A 24,367-nucleotide genomic window follows, 5' to 3' on the forward strand; every position below is an offset into this window, starting at 1 on the left:
GATACTGTCTGCTTGGGTTGTCAGGCTGCAAATTTGGCTGGACTCAAGCTTCAAATACGCCTCCTTTGCGGGGGTCTGCGACCTGAGTCTCAGTCACATACTTTATCTTCAGCCGAGAGCTTTCCCTGGACAAGTGAGGCTCAGGGGAGAGCCAGAAATTTGGGCCAAAATGATACCCAGAACTTGGGGCTCCCCTGCTCCTTTCCGCAGCTTCTCCCCAGCTACTGGGGTTGCCCTGACCTGTGTTCTGGTTCTGGTGTTAGCAGCTCCACATGGCTTAGCCTAGGCCCTGTCCTCAGGCTAAAAGCCCCGGTCAGATGCTCCCGGTGCCATTCCTTTCTTTCCAGGTGGGTCTCCTGCTCTTGGGCACCCTGCAGGGCCTCGAGACGGTTGAGTTGTACAGCTTTCCTCTGTGGCAGGGCTGGTCCCATAGGGGCTGTTCAGACCTGCCACGGCGGAGGCCCTGTTCGTTCAGCGAGTGCTTCCCTTGCTCTCATCCCAGGTCTGCATCTTGTGTTGTGTTACCAAGCTGCCGTCCTGGAGCGTTCCTTGTACTATTGTGGCAAAAACAAGCAGGAAAATAGCGATGGGCCAGTGGTCTTTTATTTTTCCTAGAGACTGCTCAGCCAGAAATGATAGTTACTGGTTTTGATGAGGATGGCCAGCATCCTGAACCTAGATTTCCTCTGTTAGAGACCTCCAGGGGAACTATCCTGAGGCATTATTATGGGAATGAACATTTTTGCCCCAGACTCCCATTTGGGCATTTGCCCTAGTGAGCTGGGCCAGACACATCGGGCTGCATGAATTCCTTTTGCTCAGATGGATGTTGGCTTGGCCTAAATTGCTTGCTGTGTGCTTCTTTTCCATGATACCTCTACTTACCTTCTGCAATATTGGGCATGGGGAGAGTTGGTTCACACAGAGAAGAGGGCCTTTACAGGTGGCATTGGGCCATTTTACCCCAGTAGCCAGTGACATTCCTCCAGGGGGGGCATGACCCAGAAAGCCTGGAAGGATAGAGCCTAGAGGGAGCTGTGGCCAGTCCCCAGCTATTTATAATTCCTGCTCTTCTCCTTGCCACTGTTTATTTTTAACCACTGTGGGTTCTGATAGGAGGAGACTTTGAGCTCCCCCTACGGGCTTTAGTGTGCACCAGCTGCAGTGTTTAAAATGTGATATTGTTGTTTTATTTGCCAATGTTTACATTAATCTACAGGATTCAAGTGAAGATTTTTGAAATCATCCGGACTGGTTTCATACCCTGTGTTTTTTTGGGACTAGATCTTTATTGCTACAAATGACCCGGAGCCTGTTTGGTACGGGATCCTCTGGGTCTGTGTGCAAATCATTATTTGCCATTAAAATAGAAGATAATTCTGTGATCAGAGTCTTTTCCTTCATAGAATTCAGATCCTTTCAAATGATATTTCTAAAGTTGATTTAATGGGTGTGAATAAAGCTGCTATATTGGGAAAGGATAGAATGGGTAAGAAATGAAATGTCACTCAAGCAACCTAGTAATTTGATTTTCTCCTTATGTATTTCAGGGTTTCGAAAAAACGATGAAATGAAAGCTATGGATGTTTTGCCAATTTTAAAGGAAAAAGTTGCATACCTTTCAGGTAAAGTTGAACTTTCTGATCTGTGTTACTGTTCCTTTTGACTACTTCTGATACAGTATCAGAGTCTGAAATCCTAAACTAACGCCCCTGCCACATGCATGGAAGTGCTGATGTTCCAGTGGATTTTTAACTGCTTTGTTCTTGTAGTATTTTCCTGAGAAGTTAGTGCCAAGAGCATTTTCTTCTAGCTTGTAGGCACACTAAGTCAAATAGCATTGGTGATTAAAATATGTTTGTGTCTTTCATTCAGCAAACATTTGGTTGTTTTTCACTTATTCAGTTAAGTAAAACAACTGATTGTTTAGAAGTCCATTGTCTCTCTGAAAGTGATGGGAATATGACCTTATGTGGATGTGTCCTGAATTCTTACCTTGTTTTTTTTTTTTTTTTTTGTCCCCTAGTCCTGGGGTTCCTAGAGCCCATGTTGTGGACCATCAAAGCCCCAGTGATCTCTACCAACCTGGTCCTCCACTTACCTGTAATACTTGTGCTGGGGTTGGGGGTCCCTGGCCCCCTGCAGTGTGGTGACAGTCTAGATCTGTCTCTCAGGTTTGGAGCATCTGACTTCCTCCACACATAGGGAGTCAGCTCTAGGGCTTTTTTGGGCTGTCTCTTTGGGGGTTCCCTCCTACACGAACAGAGGAGCCGTTGGGGACTTGACCTTTTTGGCACAAGTTCATTTGTTGCAAAACCAAGGTTTTCAGATTTTTCTGCTCTGTTACAGCAGGAAGTAAATGTGTGGATTGCCATGTGCTTTTAGACAGTCTTCCTGTATGTGTTTCCCCTGATAATTTTTTATCTTTCTCAAACAGGCATGATACGCTGATCTGAGTCTCCTTTTGAACACATTTTATTTTAAATGTATAATGCTGCCAGCTGCTATTATGTGTTAGGTGTGTCCTTTTGGCATGTGGGACTGGTCTATATTTAGGGTGCAGCTCCCTGTGGTGCTGTTACTAATCACACCTTTATGGCCAGTGGTGTTTCCTGGCACCTCGTAAACACTCTTTGATGATTTGGCTGAAGTGAATCTAATTCAGAATGCATTTGGAAGGTTGATAGAAGTTTGTGAAAAGAAAGACACTTCAGCTAGTTGAGAATATATGCTACAAGAGAAAACAAAACAAAAGTAAAGAAACCTCTCCTTGCTTATAATACACCAAGTTTTTATTTATTTATTTATTTATTTTTTTGACGTTTATTTATTTTTTTTGGGACAGAGAGAGACAGAGCATGAACGGGGGAGGGGCAGAGAGAGAGGGAGACACAGAATCAGAAACAGGCTCCAGGCTCTGAGCCATCAGCCCAGAGCCCGACGCGGGGCTCGAACTCATGGACCGCGAGATCGTGACCTGGCTGAAGTCGGCCGCTTAACCGACTGCGCCACCCAGGCGCCCCATACACCAAGTTTTTAAAGTACCCTTTGCTCTTTCCTAATCATTTACCGACAAACTGCATAATGTGGACGCATGCCACAGTTTGTCAGTTCCTGATTTGTAGCTTACAGATGGATTTTAAAGTTAATATAATGAGAAGCCTCTGCTTACAAATAATAGAGGCATCAGTAAGAAGGCTCAAAGCCAGTTCACGTGTTCCTCAGTTCTTTATTTTTAAAGTTGATCTGTGGTGAGAGAGCTTGATTCTTTGGTTAAGCTCCTGGAGACAGGCACGTAAAGAACGGGAGGCTAGGGTTGCTGATTTTTATTTATACTCATTCCTTATTAGGCTCTTAATACAGAATATCTCATTTGATGTTTCCTTTTTTTAAGGCTTTATTTATTTTGAGAGACAGAGAACAAGCAGGGGGTGGGGCAGGGGTGGAGAGAGAGGGAGAGAGAAGGAGAATCCCAAACAGGCTCCACGCTATCAGTGCAGAGCCCATTGTGGGGCTCGATCCCACAAACGATGAGATCATGACCTGAGCTAGATCAAAGTCAGATGCTTAACCGACTAAGCCACTTAGGTACCCCTCATTTGATGTTGTTGTTGTTGTTGTTGTTGTTGTTTTTATCTAAGTTACTATCAAAGCTGAAACTATTTCCCTTTAAACTAATTGAAGGAATAAAGTCTCATTTGTCTTTCAGAGTTTATCCTGACTACTCAAACCTTAAATTCTTCAGGGTTAATTAAAATTGGGTCTTTTTAGTGGGGAGGGAAGTTCACTGTAGCAAACTAGTACAGAACTTTAAAAATATTAGAGACGGTAGTCACCAGCTGTGTCAGGGAAATGATTGGTGGGTGCCACCACAATTGTAGAGTATTTCCTACTTTATAACCAGAATTGGCGAGTTATGTTAGCATGATATCATTTGCTGATTTTCTTAGGCTTGCTGTTATTTTGCTTAGGAAGGAAAAATGGAAAAAAAGCACTAACTTAAAAACAAATTTGTTACTTTTGCATGGTGATTTTTTTTTTATGTGAAAGGTTGACAATGAAGGAGTAAACTTCTGAAAAATTTATACCTCTAATCCTGTTTAGTAAAATCTGTTTTATTGAGATATAATCCACATACCATAAAATCTGTCCTTTAAACGTATATGATTTGGTGGATTTTAGGGTATTCACAAGGTTGTGAAACCATCACCATGGTCTAATCCCGGAACACTTTGATTGCCTCCGAAAGAGCCCCTACCCGGTCCCCATTTCTTCTACTGCTGGGCTCCCAACTGCCAGTCTACTTCTTGCTCTGATCCTGTTTTTAAAAGTATTAGGGGATATTTATTGTGGTGCATTTGTAAAAGCTCTCCATATGAGTAGTTTTTAGTAAATTAAATCTAAATGGAATAACCAGGGCTTTGAAAAAGCAGGCCAAAAGATCAGTGATTCTGGGAGTTACTTATTAGGTCAAAATCTCTAAAAAAAAAAACAAAAAACCAAAAAAACCCAGTAGGGATTCTTTGAACTTGAATATTTCTGATCCTCAGTCTCCTCGCCAGCTACTGTAAAAAGCAGATACGTAAGAGAGCAAAGTACTTACCAGCTCCTGCAGACGGTGTGTTAAATGAGGTTAGATGACAAACCTGATTTCATGCTTCAGGTCAGAAGTAGGGGCAATAAAAGAAGTGTTTTATAGTTTATATTTAACATTTTATTTAATGTATATGTTAATGTATAATACATACCATGTATGTGTATACTCAACCACTAATGTGATTCCTATGCCATTGGGGTTTGGACCTCAAAAGAATTCACTGACCACCACCAGAGTTAAGAACACTTTTTTCCCCTTTTTATCATAAAACATTTCAGCATCCAAAAGGAGAGAGAATAGTATAATGAATTTCCATGAATCCATGGGTCACTCATCTATATTCCTTAAAAAAAACCTCAGTACGATTAACGGCTTTAAAAAATGGGCAGTAATTCTTTAATATAAAAAGAGGCCAGGCAATATTCAAACATCCTTGCTTGTCTCACAATTTGTTTTATAGGATATACATTGCAATTGGTTCTTCTGACTGTTTCTCTCAATCTATAGGTTCTTATTCCTTATCCTTGTATTTATCTTATCCCCTGTGTTAACTATTAGGTGAGGAAATGGTGTTTTCCTGTAGAGTTCCCTACATTGTAGCTTTTGCTGGTTGCACCTGTGGGTGGTCAGTTACTATGCTCTCCTTCCCCTGTCTTTCCTGTAAACTAGGAGCTGGGTCTTGAGGCTTGATCAGACCTAGCTTAGATTTTGCAGGAAGAAGGCAAAAATCAAGAATCCTTACTGGGTGGTGGTGGGTAGTCCTACTGGGAGTTGTATTTGTGTGTGGTGCAGGGTGGGGTGGGGGTTGGCTGTTTCTTTTTCTTTGATGTTAAGCATTCATTGATGATCATGGTTTAGAATCTGGTATTTTATTACAGTTCATTATGTAATGCAAAATGGTGACATTCTAATTGCATCCTTTTTTTTTTTTTTTTTTTTTTTTTTTTTTTTTTTTTTTTGAGAGAGGGAGAGGGAGAGAGCATTCGTGCACCTATAAGCAGGGGAGGGGCCGAGGGAGAGGAAGAGAGAGAATCCTAAGCAGGCTTTCCACTCAGTGTGGAGCCCGACTCAGGGCACAATCTTATGACCAAAAGATTGTGACCTGAGCCAAAATTGTGAGTTGGGTGCTTAACTGACAGAGCCACCCAGGCACCCCACATCCTTTGTTCTTTATCGGTTTGGATATTCTACAAGAGAAGTATCCCTTCATCAGTTTCTTGGTTACCCTGAGAACACATTTAATACAAGAAAAGTAGGAAAAATGATTGATTCTTATCAGTTTTCAGATGAATTAAAATGACCGTTAGTCATTTCAGACTGATAAAAAAAAAACCTGTGATTTTTAATATTTGATGTGTTTCAATTACAGTTTTTTTCATCTCTTATGAAGTTAAATTTTTCTCTTCTCTGGGGCACCTAAGTGGCTCTGTTGGTTGAACGTCCAACTTTGGCGTGGGTCATCATCTTGGGGTTGAGTGGGTTACTATCTCTGCTCCCCCTGTGGACACATCCAGGCAATATGTGTATATATATTGTGTGTATATGTATATTTTCTTAATAAGAAAAGATGTCATGACTTTATACTAAAGTTTCTAATGCAAATTTAGGATTACAGGTATCATATGTTTCTTTGATTTTACATTTGTGTCTCCTTTATAGTGAAAATCTTAGTGCCTGCCCTCATCAACATAATTGTGTGTTTACGTTGTAATGCCAATGTTACTGCTACACTATGAGACCCTGAATGTAATTTGATACTTCTGTTCTTGTTTTATTGTCCTAAGGGTATATGCCCCTGGGAACATACAGTCCTGCTGCTGTGTCATGAAAGCCCGTAGAATATGGGATTGTCTCTGTGCGGCAAGTTACTGACAACTTGAAACTCCACATCATTTGTTTCGTTTCATTTTACATTTTTAAAGCTTAAAAAAACAACCACCCCGTCTTGCTTCAATGTGCACATCATTCCAGGCTTAAAATCTAAAAAAAGTTAAAGTACAGAGAAATGTTTCTCTCCCTGCCTTTTCTACTGTACCTTCCCTCCTCCACCAAAAGAAACCTGTTTTTGTTTTTGTTTTGTTTAGTTTTTTTTGTTTGTTTGTTTGTTTGTTTTCCTTACCCTTGTAAAATATGAGCACTTCTTTCTCTCCATCTGTTCTCCCCTCCCCTCCCGGAGGGAAATAGTAATGTAGCCATGCACCATTTTTTCTGCTTGCTGTTTCACTGAACCAGTAGTCTGGAGAAGAGAGACTTAGTACAGAGGGGCCACACCATTTTACAGTTGTATGAACTCTGTTGTTGTGTGTCTGTACCATACTTGGTTCAGTCTGTTGCCTGCTGATAGACATTAGGGTTGCTTTTTTGGAAGCAATTGTTCTAGGGATGGCAAGGTGAACATCATTCACCTTTGCAAGTGAGAGTAGGATTTGATTGGCCAGAGGTTTGCTGTTCCTATTGGACTACTCACCACTGTTCCTCTTGGTTCAGTTTTGCAGAGTTCTACATTTTCTGGAAAGGGAAGGGGGTACCTCCCGTCCATCTTGGTTATTCCGTTAGCATCTGGCACAGTCCGAAGCCATAATGACAGACCAGAGGGCTGGGTATTGCCAGAGGCTTTCCAAGTGCTGCATCCAGAGTCCCTGTAGAGTCTTCCTTTGAAATACTCTGTAAACCGGTTCCTAGTTGTCAGGACTTGGCTGCAGGAGGCAAGCATGTGAACGTAGGGGGCTGTGGAGCCATTGTGGGCCTTGGCTGCTCCTAGAGCGAGGTGGGGGGCAGTGGACACCTCGTAACAGAGTTTGGTTAGTTGATGGCAGACTTAATTCATGGGAGCCACAATTTCTCACAAATCATGCCTTTTCAGAGCTTTCCTTTGTAAAATCTGCTTTTCGTGATCTGCTGTGAGTTAGCCTGCTCCTTGGGGGATGGGGGTGTAAAGAATCCTTTTCACTGGGGCTGTAATCCAGAAATTCAAATAAGGACCATACAGAGAGAAATATAGTTGATTCACTGAGATTTACATGATACTCCTCAAAGTAAGTATGCCTTCCTTACAAGAGAAGTTTATTCTAACTGGATGAAAGGTGAGTTCCTAATTGATGTAAAGAAGAAGAGGCAACTCTGAATCCAGCTGCTTTTGTGGTCATTCTGGGCCACGTTGCTCCAGAGCCCATGTCCCCTGGAGTGTCACCTTTTAGACAAGAAAATAAGTATCTCTGGGTTTCAGGAAGTGTCACACAGACACTTGAAGCTATAATGCTGGACTTCCTCAGCCTTCCTTCCCATGTGGACAGGAACCTTAGCATCTGTGTTTCTATAGGAATGTTCATTAGGCACATCTGTTTTTAACTTCCTGATATCCGACAGTAGGTATTTTTAATTCACTTCATGTAGAATCCATTCATTCCGCAAATACTGATTTATTGAGTGTACTTTTTGTTCCAGTGTCTTCCTCGGCCTTGAAAGTATATACTGATGTCAGTGAGTGAACAAACAACACCTGCCTCCATAGAGCTTCCATTTAGTCAGCGACACAGACAAACAAAAAGATTGTGTAAACCCCGTAGCTTACCACAAGGTGAGAGGTGCCTTACAGAAATAAAATGGAGAACGGGGAGAGGAAGGACAGTTTTTGTAGGAATTGAACATACAACAGTGTCATTAGGAACAAAAACTATACTTTCTTTTTCTTTCTTATTCTGTTTTTGTTTTTGTTTTTGTTTTAATTAACACAGCATTTGGATAGGCAATCCTTAACAAGCTGTTCGTTTTTGATTATAGACATGTAGCAATCCAGGGACTGTGACCCATTCATTCTTAGACATCCTGGACATTGGTACGTGCAGGAAATCGTGCAGGAAATGGATTTCCTGCCCTTTGCTTTTCCCTGTAGAAACTAAGGCAGTGCGTTTCCCGTCTATAAACTAGGACTGACGTGTCCCACCTGCCTGTCCCTGAGGCTGCAGGTCAACGTCAGATACACACTCGTACATCCGGTAAGTGAAGCTTTGCTGAGTTAGAGCATCATGCTTGTTACTAGTTAAGGAACAAGAACTTAAAAGTTGTAATTCTGCTTCATAACCCAGACAATGTTCCTGTGGTGTATCTTCTGCCTTTGTGACACTGGTACCAGGTTAAATCTTGGAGAGTATAATCCAAAGAGGCGTATGTGGCGATGATTTTAAGCCCGTTAGAGGCTCACGGTGCTTCTTTGATACTGTGTTTCATGGGTTCTAAGATTTTTTTTTTTTTAACTTCTTGGGAGGGGGTGTGGTCAGCAGATGGGTGATTGACATGTGCCTGTCGCTGACACACCACAGATTGGAAGATGCACCCCGATGCAGGGAGGTTAGCAGGTGAAAACAATTATTACTTAAATAGAGAATATGTGGTTTTTACTTCGTAAGTGACTTTTGTTGAAGTTTTAAAACTATCCCGGTGAGTTTTCTGAAGCTCTGTTATGGGAAAAGGAAAAAGGTAAAGTGAGTATTTTTTTTGCTCTTAGAGTTCAAGTTTGGGTGTAAATAAGGTTTTTCTTTAGGACACAAGTGAGAGCCTAGTTGGGGGATGAGCTTGCTGGTGAGTCTCAGGGGACTCTTCCTTAGTGCTGCCAGCTTGGGGGGAATCTGGATGACAGGCGAAGCAGAACAGAGGCGGTCAGGACTCCTCACACTTGGCATTTACTTCTCGGGGAGCAGAATGGCACTTTCCCACACGAGTGTCTTTGATGGGCGGTTTTGGGTTCAACTTTTGGCGCCCATGGTGGCGCGTATAGCCTTGCTTGCTTTGTGAGATACGATGACCCAGAGGGAGGAGTTGATCATGGGTCACAGTCATCTCGTCTCTCTGCTGAATCAAATATTGTTTTGCATTTAAAAAGTTCAGAATGTTGGCCCAGGAAGATGTTAGATGCTATTCTCTTTACTGAAAGTGGGGTGAATGTTTTCAGCCAAATATCCTAGTACATTTTTAAGAACTCAAATTTCTGTATGTGGATCTGCAGTATTTTTGACCAAGGAGATTGATTCTCTTTTGAAAAGTATCAAAGATGTTGGGAGACCAAAAAAAAAGAAAAAAAATACTGAAGTTGTTGCCTGTCTTATCCTGGGGATAAGCGGTAATCCCCCAAAATACCATTGGCCCTCATTAGTATTACCCTAAAAATACTGTCTGATATTTCAGAAGGTTACTTGGTGATGACATTCTGGCATTTATAACAGTACTGCTTCTTACTTTTAATAGTACCTTTTGTTCATAAAGAAGCTTAGGAACCATCATTCAGTTGTCCTTCTGCACATTTTTGCTACTTTAGAGAGAATTAAAGCTACTAGTGTGAAAAATTTTGTAAGTTCTTGTCAGGGCAAAGTACCCAGATTGTGACCATGTGGCATAGCCCCCTTGTCTTTTTTTTTTTTTTTTAATTTCACTTGTTTATTTTAAGTAATCTCTACACTAAATGTGGGACTCAAACTCATGACCCCGAGACCAGGAGTTCTGGGCACTTCTGACTGAGCCAGCCAGCACCCCTCCCCCCATCCTTATTGAAGCTTTAGTATCTTTAATTATAAAGCTGGAATGATAAAACCTCTTAATGCGGTCGTCATGATGTTGAAATCTGAGCCCGCATGTTAAGGACTGGAATCCATATGTAGCATGTATCAGTGGCTATGATTTAGTATTGTTCCCATTTAATACTTGAATTACTGGATTTGTAAATAACAACACTTTTCTGGATTGCATGACCAAATAGTACATGTGGATCATTTTAAGTGTTCAGAATCAGAATTGAGTTTCATTATTGTTGAGAGGCACTATTAATCATTCTAGGAAATGGTAAAAACCCAAATTGGTGAAATGTGTTTTTAAAATTCCAACATCTTGTGCTGAACACTTCTTTGGCTTTTCTAAAAAGAAAGAATCTGGCTTTCTGTTGTTAGTGTTTGTTTGCTTGCTTTTTAATTTTACCTCTGCTGATGAAGTAAATAAGATGAGAAAATAATTAAGAGTTTCATGTTGTGACTTGAAGTTTGAGATCTTACTGCGGTTCCTCTGAAGACAGATAGATGATCAGAGCTGTAAAACTAAGGAAGGATCTGCTTGGGAAGGCTAGATTTTCCTTCTCTGTTGTAATTTGTGAAAACAGTGAGAGAAGTAATAAAATATATCTAGAAATTTCACCAAAAATGTTGAGTGATACCAACAGACTTCATTAGGATTTTCAGTGTGTTAATGAGGGCCACACCTGCCTGTCACCCGAGGTTTGTACTTAGTATGTGACATAATTTTTCTAAACACCTTAAGGTAACTTAGTTCTGTTGTAACATTCTCAAATGCCAATCAGTCTCTGTGTGTGTGTGTGTGTGTGTGTGTGTGTGTGTGTGTGTGTGTGTGTCTGTGTGTGTGTGTGTGTGTGTGTGTGTGTGTGTGTGTGTGTGTGTGGCTTTGTGTGAGAGGTTGGTGAAGCTTGACTGCTGGGGTCAGGTACTGCCCTGGAACAGGGAAGATGCCCTAGATCCCAGATTATAGAAAGTCACCATCCAGGATAACGTTTGGAGACCATTCTGTCTCTTTCTTGCAAGACCTACAACCCAGTTTGGTTGAGAGCTTAGCATGCTGGGGAGGGCAGGATGGGGGCAGCTTGGGGGAGAACAAGAGGTGAGGTGTGGGGAGGCGCTGGTTTAAGGTGAATGAAGCACATATGTGTGGAAATGTATTCCCTGCAGACGTAAAGTTAAAGAAAGCAGGAAGCACGCAGGAAGACAAAGACAGGGCCTTCTGTGATGGCTTCCCAGGTGACAGGCAGCACTCAGACATGTTCTTCTTCAGAATCCCAGGAGGGGATGAAGTAGCCCATCCACGTCTCTGCCAAAGCAAGGGCTCTTGCCTTTTGCTCCATCCTTCCTGGCCATGCAGTTGGTGGAGGGACAACGTTACATGAGTGGTTCGGTGACGACGATGGACCTCCGGTGGCATGAAGAGTCCTGTCCTCTCTGTTTCTGTCTAAGTGTGCTCCAAATGTTTGTTTTTCAGGTGGCAGAGATAAACGTGGAGGTCCCATTTTAACGTTTCCAGCCCGCAGCAATCATGATAGAATACGACAGGAGGACCTCAGGAGACTGATTTCGTATCTAGCCTGTATCCCTAGGTAAGTTCCGTGTGGTTCGTGGTTACTCAGTGTTGCCACCGTCCCAAGACATGTGACTTGAATTCCAAGCAGACGAAACAGTACAGAACTAAAATCATGATCTTTCTCCCTTTTTATTTTAAAGACTCTGGTTTTTTTTGTTTTTTGTTTTTTGGTTTTTTTTTTAACATTTGTTTTTGAGAGAGAGCGCACAAGCAGAGGAGGGGCAAAGAGAGAGGGGGACAGAGGATCTGAAGCGGGCTCTGCACTGACAGCAATGAGCCCCGTGTGGGGCTTGAACTCACGAGCTGTGAGGCGATGCATGACCTGAGCTGAGGTTGGATGCTCAGCTGACTGGGCCACCTAGGTGCCCCTTGATCTTTCTCCTTATTTCCATTTTGTGACCATTCTGTCCTGTATACAGCACTTCTGGGTGTGGAGATGAGAAGCATGTGTCTTGCTTGAAGAGCTTCGTGTGGAGGTGATGGAGTTGGGACGCCCACGAGGCTGGGATTAGGATGTGGTGCTGGAGGTGGACGGTCATCGGTGAATCTGGTACTAGCACGCAGTGTGCTGTAAGACCAGAAATGGAATGCTGTTTCTAAAAATGTGTTTGTGTTCAGGCTCAGCTTCAGGGCTTTTTTTTTTTTTTTTCTTTTTTCGAAGTTAATTTATTTATTTTGAGAGACAGAGGGACAGAGTGAGTGTGTGTGAACGGAGGAGGGGCAGGGAGAAAGAGAATCCCACGCAGGATCCACGCTATTAGCATGGAGACTGATGCGGGGCTCGAACTCATGAACTGTGAGATCATGACCTGAGCCGAAATCCAGAGCCAGATGCTTAACTGACTGAGCTACCCAGGTACCTGTGAGCTTCAGTTTCTTTCTTAAAAGTATTCTCTTGATTTTGTGGCATGATGTTTGGTGGGGCTTTAAAAATCTTTACCAGGTGATATGCCACGTTTGGGAATCCCCATTCAGTTGGAGACCCCATTAGTGATAGGGTGGTTTAGTGTGGATTCTGAAGAACACTATGAACAGGCAAAGCTGTATTTTCCAGGTGATTTTTTTTGGAAAAAGAATACCGCTGTGATATAGTCCAGGGATTTAGGCATGTCTGCAGAAAAGAGATTGCGTGTGTTTGGGTTGGAGGGGTGTTTCCCTGTGAGGAAAAGGAAAGGCATGTGCTAAAAGGGGCATAATCAGCGTGCTGGGATACGAGGAGGCCAAACGAGGACGTGTGGAGGAGAACTCGGTCATTATATAGGCTACAGTAGACAGTCACGTTAATGAACGTGTTATGCAAGAGAATGATGAGAGCTGGTCAGTAGCAGCGTCAATGGGGTCTCAAAGGTGGAGGTGACTGTCATGGATCTGCCACAGCACGTGGGTTGGGACACTCCTGGCCTATTTAGGTTGACACCAACAAAGGAAGACAGCAGTGCCCATTTGTAACCCATCCTTGCTGTGGCTGAGGAAAGTCAGCTTTTGCTGTTGACGGTCTGGCCTGCTGAGGAAGTTGGTGGGTTTTCCGGTTTGGGCGTCCTTTATGAGACAGCAGTCACTTTGCATCATCAAGGACAAAGTGATGTATGGAAGAACTCACTCTTTCCTCCTACTCTGGTATTTTCTTGGGCTGTTGAACTGTTGACACCGTGAGTTAGAAAGGGGTTTAGAAGTTTTGGTCTACTCGCTATCATTTATAAATAGCGCTTACAGTTGACGAGCACCGTTTACGGAGTTCTTCTGTGTGCTCGGTGCTGGACTCATGGTGGAAGAAGAAACAAATTCAGAGGACGGTGTAAAAAATAAATCTCTGCCAACCAAAGTGATACTCATCACATAGTATAATAAGAAAGCTGAATTTGGCATATATCCAGCGTAGTTTTGAAAACATTAACATAGTGGAATGGCTGTGTGTAACTTTGGCAACTTGCTATCTGGTTTTAAAATCTGTGTCGATTGTAAATATTAAAATTGGTTTTATTTCACTGACATTGTAAAAAAAAAAAAAAAAATTGATCCACGTGTATTTTGGATCATCTGCATGACCCACCTAAACCTACCAAACTTGGTCGTGGAAAATTGTGAGCGTATACAAAAGTAGTGAGAATAGTGTAGTGAGCTCCAGCTTCAGTGATGATCAGATTTTGTCAGTCTTGTTTTTCTCTGACCCTCCCCCCCCCCCCAGAATATTTTATAAAAAAACCCAAGAATCCTGTCATTTCACTTACAGATACTGAAGCGTATTGAAGGGTGAACCTTCTGCTGTTGAGCACAGTCACTTTTATTTCATTGCCTGGGTTTGCTTTTGTATTTACGATTCCCAGTGACAGGAAACATCCTTTGCCTGACTTGGTAAATGATGAGATAAGTGGGATGAACGTGTAAATGACCCATTTCTCAAGTGATAGTGGGCAAATTTCACAGTGGTCCAAATAGAGAAAGGGGACAAAAAAATGAGTCCTCTGTGCCCCTTGCGTGGGTCTACCCAGACCAGACATGAGCTGCTCTGTCTCCCTGGAGTGCTGGGTAGCAGGAACATTGTTCTGGTTTAGCCAAACAGGAGGGTCCATAAAACCACTCTCAGACTAACGGTGTGCAGATTTTTTCCACTGGTGGGTTTGCTTGTGTTTAACTCTGATTATCTGTTGCTATAGTTTCAGAGTGGCATGAATCATTCTGGGAGTCGTGAGACTTCTTTTACCTGTCCGTTACTCCTGGTGGTTTCTGGGATGTGAAGGTAGCTACCATTTGCTGTCCCTCAAGCTGGGCAGTCTCAGGGCCCTGCATTCCCGGATGTGGAGAAGTGTGCCATCCAAACGGCACGGGCAGCAGAGTCGGACCAGCTGTGACGTGTCCCAAGCACATTACTTTTATCAGTTTTCTGATGTACAGAATGTGGTAGTAACGTGGGATCATTGTGAGTAATGACTGAGGATACTTAACGTCCGTGCCCAGGGCAACGCCTGACACAGGGTCGCTACCTCAGAAACAGTCCGATAATCTCCATCATCTCTACACACTCTTCCGTTTTCCTTCCTTTATTTTTCGTTTGGATGTGTGCTCTAGAGCTGGGTTATCTTGTTTTCCTTCTGCACGTGCCTCTTAAAAGGTGGCCCTCGAAGATCAACACGAAGTGAGCTGAGCAGTGCTGAGGAGTTTGAGGATTACTTGGGTCACCTTCTCTGCCCTTCCTCCCCCCCCCCTTTTTTTTTTATAAGCAATTGAAGTAATAGAGTAAATGTCATGGAATTAGTTTGCAAGGAAATTTTCCATTAACTGTGTGTAGGAGAAACAAGTCTCACTAGAAATTCTTGCTGGTATAATTGGGATTCCCACACAGTGATGAGAATAACCTCAGTCTTGGTACATCTCTAGGTGTTTATTGCTCTTATTGTTTGAAATACACGCAACTAATTATGTTCTAGATCGTCTTACCTTCTTTAGAATGATTTATAGTGGCTCCATGGATAAGTCACCTCAACTCTCTTGTAACTGGTGAAGTAATATGAAGACTTTTGACTGATTCATTCATGAACATTCACATAAAAAGCTACTTTCTTCGTCTAGAAACTGAAGAGCGTTTCTCTCTTTCAGAGACCAGCATTGAAAAGGGACCTTAGTTGTATCTAAAATTGCCTTATCTCACAGATAAAATGAGGCTCTTAGGTGAAACTGCTGAAGTAACTGGTTGACAGCCGCACTTTCCCATGAGCGCTGTCTTCCGGGAAGGGCCGCGTGGACCCCTTCCCTTGTACACAGCCGCCCGCATTGGTTAGCTGCTCATAAATACACCTGGGTTCGGGAGCCTGCAAATCTTCCTTTCTTTTTTTCCTTTTTTTTTTCTCTCCATGTTTGTTTTGAGAGAGAAGAGAGAACGAGTTGGGGAGAGGCAGAGAGAGAGGGAGAGAGAGAATTCCAGGCAGGCTCTTCACTGGAGACGTGGAGTCCGATGCGGGTCTCGATCTCAGGAACCGTGAGATCATGACCTGAGCCAAGAACAAGAGTCAGATGTTCAACTGACTGAGCCACCCGGGTGCTCCACAAGTCACTGCTTTCTTAATAAGGACTGGCTTTTAACTGGGTAAAGAGACAGATTGTAAGGATGTGCACTCCCAGCCCAGTTCACGTGCTGTTTCATTACTTGAAAAGCCACTGGGTGGTTGGTTTGATTGTGGAGGAGGGTGGATAGCGAGTCCTTTTGTAAACTGGGCCAGCTCAAGTACCTTCTGGTTGTGGTGTTCCCTGACTTGTTCCTGTCGTTGAGCTTGGAGTTACTCCGGATTCCCTTTCAGCCCCTTTCAAGCGGAGGGTGCGGTTTTCTGTGCACGCTGCGTAGCGCTCTGTGAGGAGAGGCACAGGCTGCCGGAGAACTGGCCCTGATGTGGTGAGGGCCGATGCCCCGAGGGCAGCCAGGCAGATGGCACCCACTGAGGCCCAAAGGGCCCGGCTGCACTGCACAGTCGCCCTCCTTTGTTGTGTGGCTGCAGGTAGAGCGTCCGCAGTGGGATGTCCCTCTGGGGCAGGCTCCCTCTGCTCAGGCAGAGCCCGAAGAAGTCCGGAATGCTCCCGGTGACTTGGGAGATTTTGGGAGACATTTCTGGAAGCCCCGTTTGCTTCTAGGATTTGTGAAGGAGGCCTGTGCTGTTCTCTCGTTTGTGGCCCGGGACCTACTTGAGACAGGGAAACATGATACCAGGAGGGTCGTGTGAGCCGAGTGTTAACTCATTAGGAGTTTTTATTCACGTGCAGTTGTAGACGGAAGTGCATCAAAGCATTCCTAGCAGTTTCCACCTCTGAGTGAGAAGCTAGGCCGCTGATCAGCCTTGTCATCTCTTGGTGGATTTCCACACCATGTTTCTGGGGCCTGTGCCACCACCCACGCAGGGTGTGTCTCCACAGACTGTTTGGAATGTTTTGTGACACGCCTGTTACATGGATGTAGCTGTGACAGGAACTTTGCATCTGTGAAATTGGGAACAATGGCTACTCTGATGCATCAAGATAAGGAAAGGAATGGTGTCTACACGCACACGTTCATGTGGGGAGGGGGAGGGGAAGGTAGAGGATGAACTTATGCAGTAGAACATGAAACTGGTTTTTTTGTTTGTTTGTTTGTTTGTTTGAGAGAGAGCGCAAGCAGGGGAGAGGGGCAGAGGGCGAGAGAGAGTGTGAAGCAGGCTCCACGCTCAGCATGGAGCCCGACTTGGGGCTCAATCCCACGACCCTGGGATCATGACCTGAACCAGTATCAAGAGTCAGACGCCCAGCCGCCTGAGCCACCCAGGCAGCCCAGCAATTGGTTTTAGTTTTGACTTAATTTATTTTCGCTTTTTAACTTCACGTAAACGGTAGCAATTAGTTCTCTTGAGTTTTAATTTATGAACTGTAACTGTATGAATTTATAACTGTAAATGGTTACTAGTTTCTCAGGTGATTACCCGAGACAGAGAAATGTCAGGTGTCTTTCCTGTAGGCCCGTACGTTCACGTTGGGTGAAAACCCAAGTTAGTCACCGCGCAGTTGGGGTCGTAGGTGTGATTCCAGGTGACCTCAGCGGCGGTCACGATCTGGCTCATGTCTGACCGGGATCAGCCGCCTGCACGGACTGCGTGTGTCCACCACAAGACAGCTAGGATGACGGCCCTTCCGCAAGGGTGAGCCTGCTCCGAAGTCTCTGGAGAGCTTCCGCATGAACACCGGAGTTCTCACCGAGTGTGACTGAGGATTTGTAACCTATCTTCAAGGGCGATTTAACTCTGGATATTCTTTATTACAGAAGTGCATTACATATATTTCCCATGTACCCAGGGGTTGAGATTTAATAGAACTACTAATAATTATGAGCAACTGGCTTTTTTGTTTGTTTAAACTTGCCAGAATGCGGAGGGGAGTGCTGAGGGCTGGTATGTCACTGCTGCAACCCGGTGAAAAAGACAAATAAGTCTCAGTATCACCATGAAAATCTGTTTACCACCAAAACCCCACCAGAAGGGTGCCAAGGACCCTCAGGGAACCTCCGAGATAGCTCAGAGGCCTGAGCCAGTGAAAGGGGACAAAATGGGACATTGGAAAGTTCCAGTGCACTGGGATGGGTGGTTTCCATACCTGGGAGGCTCTTGCGACTGCTGTTCTTTGATCTGTGACCTTCCCCACCTGGGCTCTGTGCACCTGTCAGGGGTCTGTCCCCACTGGTGCTCACCAGGGACCTTTGCTGTAATAGTTACTAGACAATGGGTGCGATCACTTAATACACAAAAGACGAGAAATTCCCTCCCCACCAGCCCACCTGACCGTACGGAGCCCCACAGACAGGAGTCAGCCTCACCTGGTGGGACTCAGAGAAAGGGTCGCATGGCTTAAACCTATTTTTTCTTTCTCTCTAGTGAAGAAGTCTGCAAGCGAGGATTCACGGTGATCGTGGACATGCGTGGGTCCAAGTGGGACTCCATTAAGCCTCTTCTGAAGATACTGCAGGAGTCCTTTCCCTGTTGCATCCATGTTGCCCTGATAATCAAGCCAGACAACTTTTGGCAGAAACAGAGGACTAATTTTGGCAGTTCTAAATTTGAATTTGAGGTAACTTCCATGTGTAGCCAGACCAATTAAACCAATAGGTGTGGTTTCTTGAAAGTGGACTTTTCCTTCTCATTTTAGATATCAGATTTTTAAAGCCACATATTAAATGGGAGCTGCACATCTTGTTACATGTGGCATGTAAAATTAGTTATTGCGTAAAACAACAAAAATGGGTTCGTTTATCCCGTTATCGTACTGGATTATTTTTCCCAAGGGAGATACAGGCTCCAGTCCTCTTGGTTTTGGGTGGTGGGGCTGCTGAGGTACAGGGTGTGTAGCATAGGACAAGGTTCCCTTTTCGCCTGATAAAATAGCTTTACCTTCCAGTCCTGGTGGCTCTGTGTGGCCTCAGATTCATTGTCCTTGCCTCCGTCTTAGAAATAAGGGAACATCGTGGAGACATTCCCAGCTTCACATGTCCGGAAGAAACGGAGTTTTTACCTTGTCCTTGCTAAATGGAGAGAATGATCTGTTAGGTATTTCATATATCAGCTCTCTCATTTATGAGAAGGGAGATAGTCCTCTAAAAATGACACCGAGTGCCAAATTCAACAGCACATACGGTCGCGGTCTCCCAGACGGTCCACAAAACAAAAGCCTCAGCCTGTTGCTAATTTAACTTCCCTTCCCACTGACACCTCTCCTTCAGCTACCAAGGCTCTGACAAGGCTTTGGTGCAGTTCGTGTAATGAAATGGTTATGGGAAGAAAGTATTCTGGCCAGCTTGAAAATTGATTCATGCCCTGTTCTGTAATAGAGTGTTTTCTAATAAGATGTAATGATTTTTGGTTGAATAGATTGCTTCTCTTAGCACCTTTGCCCAGACAGTAGGTTTTAGTGATGTATTCATGTGTGTCGATAAGGTAAACAACAACAGTAGTATTAAGCACATCACACAGTATTAATTCTCAAGCTTTATGTTACCTGTTAACTTCTCAAAGTGTTTTCACATGGGTATTACTTACATTTTAAAATCTTCTTCCGTGGTACCGATTTTCAATCTGATATCTGAGTTTAGTTTTAATTTGAAACTACATTCAAGAAATTTAGGTAAAAGATGAAACCAGTAAGCCCTTATTTTCACACGGTAAAGAGTGATTTTGGATGACAGTTGATTGGGTCTTATTATTTTCTTAACACAGAATTTAAAGCAGGTTGTCTTTAATTACACACGTTTTAAGCAGAAATAACGGTTTAGCAATATAATGCGTGCACGTTTTTGCTGGTCTAATTTTGATCTCTCCTTCTGGGCCTTTAAAGTTACCTGTACCAGCTTTTCTACTGAGCTTATTGTCTCTACATTGTTACCAGCCTCGGCCTCTCTCTGTGAAGTGATTAGATCCGTGGGTGTTATTAAAAGTCTGAGCAAATGAGACAGGAATGAACCTACAGTCAATTGCAGGCCAGCACGCTGGGCTGGGAGCAGCCCGTCTTTCTAGCCCAGTTTGTTGCTCTTTGCAGGTTCTCATGCCAGCCATCCTGGAGTCGATGCACTCCTAAGTCTCTCTAAGGCCGGAGGTGACAGAGGTGGGGCTAAACCAGCCTTTCTCTGTTTTGTTTTTTGCTTCTAGGCCACAAATCTTTTTTTCCTTTCACTTTGTCTTTGCATTTCATGACTCCTCTCCCACTCCCTGTGTTTCCCTTGAGGCACGGTATTGGTAGTAACCCTGCAGCAGCATGTGGTATAGGTCGGGTGAGGTTAATCTGATTTTTGCTTAGATTGTAAAGGATGAAAACTTCGTCACTGTTAGGTTGGAAAGTACAACGCTTATACTAAGAACTGTGGCAGATCATTGCAATGAATGAAACTCTCCCTCTGTCTTTAGCTTTGTGACAGGAGTTTCCGCCCCCTTTCTGGCTACTTCTGTATATTCTGTAAAATTTAAAAAAGCCATTCATATCCTAGCATCCACTATGTGATGGGAGGTGAAGTTAGGACAGGGTGAGTGGTAATGGTGGTCCGGTGGGAGCGCTGTTTATCATTTAATGACCAGCTCACAAATCATTGTCCTGAGAGGGAGGACATTAGCTTGATGGTAGATAGGAGGAGGCCTCTACGATGTTTTCTGCTGGGAGTGAGGTGGTAGAGTGGTGTGCATGAGAAAGAGTGCATTGATGAAGTAAAATTGGTAAATCCTCTGCTCTGTTTTGCAATTTAAGACATTTCCTGGTAATTGTGCCTAAGGTAGTGGGTTAATTTCCACATTCTTGGAAAGAAATCCAGGCTCTTTAGCTCTCCTGAAATACATATCCTGTAATTTTAGGAGTTCTGACTAACGTGTTGCTCTACTAGATTTATCTTTCACTGACTATACTGGTAATGTTTCTTTCATCTACATTTATTTTTTATGGGGCCAGAACAAGGTATGTTTTCTATAGATTAAGTTTGAAAATCTCTGAGTAAGTATTGCAGATTGCATTATGATAAGGCCACGTAGACTTGGTTCATCTTCTCATACATGATTTTTTTTCCTCTTAAGACAAATATGGTCTCTTTAGAAGGCCTTACCAAAGTAGTTGATCCTTCTCAGCTCACCCCCGAGTTTGATGGCTGCTTGGAGTACAACCATGAAGAATGGATTGAAATCAGAGTTGCTTTTGAAGACTACATTAGCAATGCGACCCACATGCTGTCTCGGCTGGAGGAACTTCAGGACATCCTCGCCAAGAAGGAATTGCCTCAGGATTTAGAGGGGGCTCGGAATATGATCGAGGAGCATTCGCAGCTGAAGAAGAAGGTGATTAAAGCCCCCATAGAAGACTTGGATTTAGAGGGACAGAAGCTGCTTCAGAGGATTCAGAGCAGTGACAGCTTTCCCAAAAAGAACTCCGGCTCGGGCAACGCGGACCTGCAGAGCCTCCTACCCAAGGTGTCTGCCATGTTGGACCGGCTGCACTCAACTCGGCAGCACCTGCATCAGATGTGGCACGTGAGGAAGCTGAAGCTGGACCAGTGCTTTCAGCTGAGGCTGTTTGAACAGGATGCCGAGAAGGTAAAGGAGCAGGGAGAGGGAAGCTAAAATGAAGCCTGGAGGGGGAGGCCTCCTGGCTCACTGGGGCCGGCAGCCAGGGCCGCCTTGGTCGGGAGAAAGGGCCAAGGAAGGGTAAGCCACTCTCACGGCGTTGTTTCAGAACTCGCCAAGTGTCACTTCAGAGATCCGCCCTAAGTCTCCCTCCCTGTTTTCCTCCTTGGGCGGGCCCGTGCTATTTTAGGAACTCTGAGTTATTAATTACTGGCAGTTTGCTTTAGGATAACCGTAGGATGAATGAGAATGGTATCTCGAGTTAAAAGAGTGAACATTTTATAGAATTAGGTTATTGAAAGCGATAATTGTGTACGTGTTTTGCTAATAACTGCTCTTCACTCCTCTCTAGGTAGTGACAGAACACCGTTCAGATCTATCACTGAGTATGTTTTTAAAATAAAAGATGAATAATGTGTTAAAAATAATGGCTTCTGGGAAATATGGGCAGTGATTACTGACGGTCTCCTTTTATTCTTGTGCTCCAGACAAAATAACCCGTCCAAGCAAATGTTTGTGTTACAGGCTCAGTCTTAGCAATGTGGAAACACTTATTTATAGGACTGTGTTGTAAGCCATGAATATGAGTGAATTGATCTCTCTTAATTTGAGCCCATTGAATTTTTTTCATGGACAGGAGAATATTTTTAAAGCAAAAACCAAAAACAAAAAACGGTATCACAAACCTTTGTTTCAAACAGTGACAAGCCACTACCGTTGTTTGGCAAGCTTTTAATATATCTGTCAATGTACTTCTGTTTAAAGAAGTGCCTTGTCAAAGATGCTAGAAAATCTTCCTTTCAATTACTAGAAAAACAGGTGACTGTCTGGGATTCTGGTTCAAGTCATGATACCAGGACTAATTGATAATTACTCCTTTTTCCTTAAAGGTTTTCCTTGTGAACAGCATAATTGTCATCCTTTTCCAGGTAGTATCTGTATTGACCCTTGAGAGGGATGTCATCATTAAATTTTTTCCCCAGTCCTTTTTATTTTTATGACAGATTTCATTGTTTGCATTTGCACAGCTTTTAAAATACTGTTTGCACTAAAGCGCATATGATCTTGTAGTCGCTGGAATTGCTGTCAGTAATCTGTGGGCATCGCAAAACTGGTCCACATACCTGTAAGTCCCTAATTTCACCCAACAGGTCTTTAATTGAAGAGCAGTGCTTTCATCAGCCTGAGGGATTTGAATACCTCCTTAAAGAGTAGCATCTGCTCCTTACATCCTCGTCAAAGGAACGCAGTAGACATAAGATTTTCTCATAGACCCTGCAGGTTCCGAACTGCTTACTTTGTAGAAGTCAAGGATCTTTTGGACCCAAATCCCCGAGAGGTTATCAGAGGAATGACACTGCCCTTGATTGCCTTGGTCCTGCTCCTGGGCCTGTGCCAGTCGCTTCTCTTCTGGAGTGATTTCAGGTTGTTTTTTTTTTTCATTCTGGTAGATGTTTGACTGGATCACACACAACAAGGGCCTGTTTCTGAACAGCTACACCGAGATTGGGACCAGCCATCCTCACGCAATGGAGCTCCAGACACAGCACAACCACTTTGCCATGAACTGTATGGTAAGACGCTGTCAGAACAGACGTAGCTTGTGTGTGCGAGTATTTTAGCAGATGGGCGGTGTTTACACAGATGGTGTCCCAGTGCACTGCCAGGAGGCCGTGCGGGGCCTTTGGAGCTACCGATTCGGTGGTCGCAGCTGACCTCCAGGTGTGGGAAGTTCTCAGTGTTGGCGGTATCCACGGCGTCTTTTAAGTTTTAAACGAGCAAAAATGTGAAAACAAGCAAACAAACCGGTAGAACTCGAACTGGTTACTTGGCCGGTTCAACATGGATGATTTTGATGCTAGCTCGTGTGCTGTCCCTCCTAGGAGCCTACAGGGGCCCCAGAAAGGCTCCTCAGTGACCACGTGACTCTCCCGAGAGCCACTGTCGCTGTGCTGGCTGCCCTTCCCGAGGAAGAAGTAAGCCAGCCTGCCTGCTGTCTGCCTCGGGGCGCACTCCAGTTCTCCTGAAACGTGACGTTTCCTTCCAAGCTGAACTGAAGTAGTGGGGTCCGGACATGAGCCGTGCCTGGAGCTCCCTGGCTCTGTTTGGGGTTGATGTCCCCGATTCCCGTGGCCTGTCGTGACCAGATGGGGGGTTGTTATAGGACTATTAAGCAAAACAGCAGAAGACCAATGAATTTTAAGTAGCACTTTTGTTACATTTTTGGAGTTACTACAACGAAAATATTCTATATTCTATAGAATATATTCTATAGCATATATGTTCTATATTCTATATCATATATGTTCTTTCTATAGACAGTTAAGCTTCTAGAAATTTTCTTTTCAGGGACAAAGAGTTTTGGTTTGGACTTTGAGCCAGTCTGTGAGAATTAACCACTTGTGGACCTTATAGCTTTTTTTTTTTCTTTTTTTTTTTTTTTTTTTTTTTTTACAGAGCACTGAAGCAATATAAAGATGGGCTTTTTTTTTTATTAATTAAGATACCACTTAATTGAAGTTTGGTCAACTAAATGCTCCAATTTAGGTAGTTTCAAAGATAACATTTAGCAATAAAATTTTTGTAGTAGACACCATCAGAAAAGTTTGATATCTGTTCTGGGGTTTGAGGTAAGAGAATTTCTGGTTTAAATGATCAAACCTGGGCATAGATGAGGAGAGCCAAAATGTTACCTTTGGAGGAAGCTTTTTAGAATATCTTCCCAAGAAATTTTTATCAGGTTTTCAGACCATTCTGACCCTGCAGCCACAGGCAGTAGGCGTGCAAATCCACTGTATCACATGCTTTAAAAACAAGAAATGCTAACATACACTTCAAACAAACGAGGACACACAATGTCTTCTCACCCCACCCACCATTATTAGTGGCACATTTAGGATCGAGAAGATGTGAGCGTGGTGTGGAAGGCAGCAGTGTGGGGCGGGAATGCAGAGTTTTCTCATCTGTAAAGTGGGGATTATAGCTGCCTTCCCTGGAGTTCTGTTATTTTATTTCCTCTCTATCTGTAAAATACTAAGACAAT

The 24,367-nt window shown here is 43.5% G+C and overlaps 1 protein-coding gene across 1 annotated transcript in view; it reads left to right on the top strand.

The window, feature by feature from the left end:
- The window catches only part of TRIO (trio Rho guanine nucleotide exchange factor), a 357,580-nt gene that overhangs the window by 121,697 nt on the left and 211,516 nt on the right, over positions 1-24,367 (top strand). Inside the window, exons 2-6 of the mRNA XM_086676230.1 lie at positions 1,551-1,625; positions 11,627-11,741; positions 18,109-18,301; positions 20,782-21,294; positions 22,776-22,898. Of these exons, the coding sequence (XP_086532356.1) occupies positions 1,551-1,625; positions 11,627-11,741; positions 18,109-18,301; positions 20,782-21,294; positions 22,776-22,898 (1,019 nt within the window). The remainder of the gene's footprint in view (positions 1-1,550; positions 1,626-11,626; positions 11,742-18,108; positions 18,302-20,781; positions 21,295-22,775; positions 22,899-24,367) is intronic.

The sequence above is a fragment of the Puma concolor genome, chromosome A1, assembly GCF_028749965.1.
Source record: "Puma concolor isolate L17-30 chromosome A1, mPumCon1.1.hap2, whole genome shotgun sequence".
Lineage (NCBI taxonomy): Eukaryota > Metazoa > Chordata > Mammalia > Carnivora > Felidae > Puma > Puma concolor.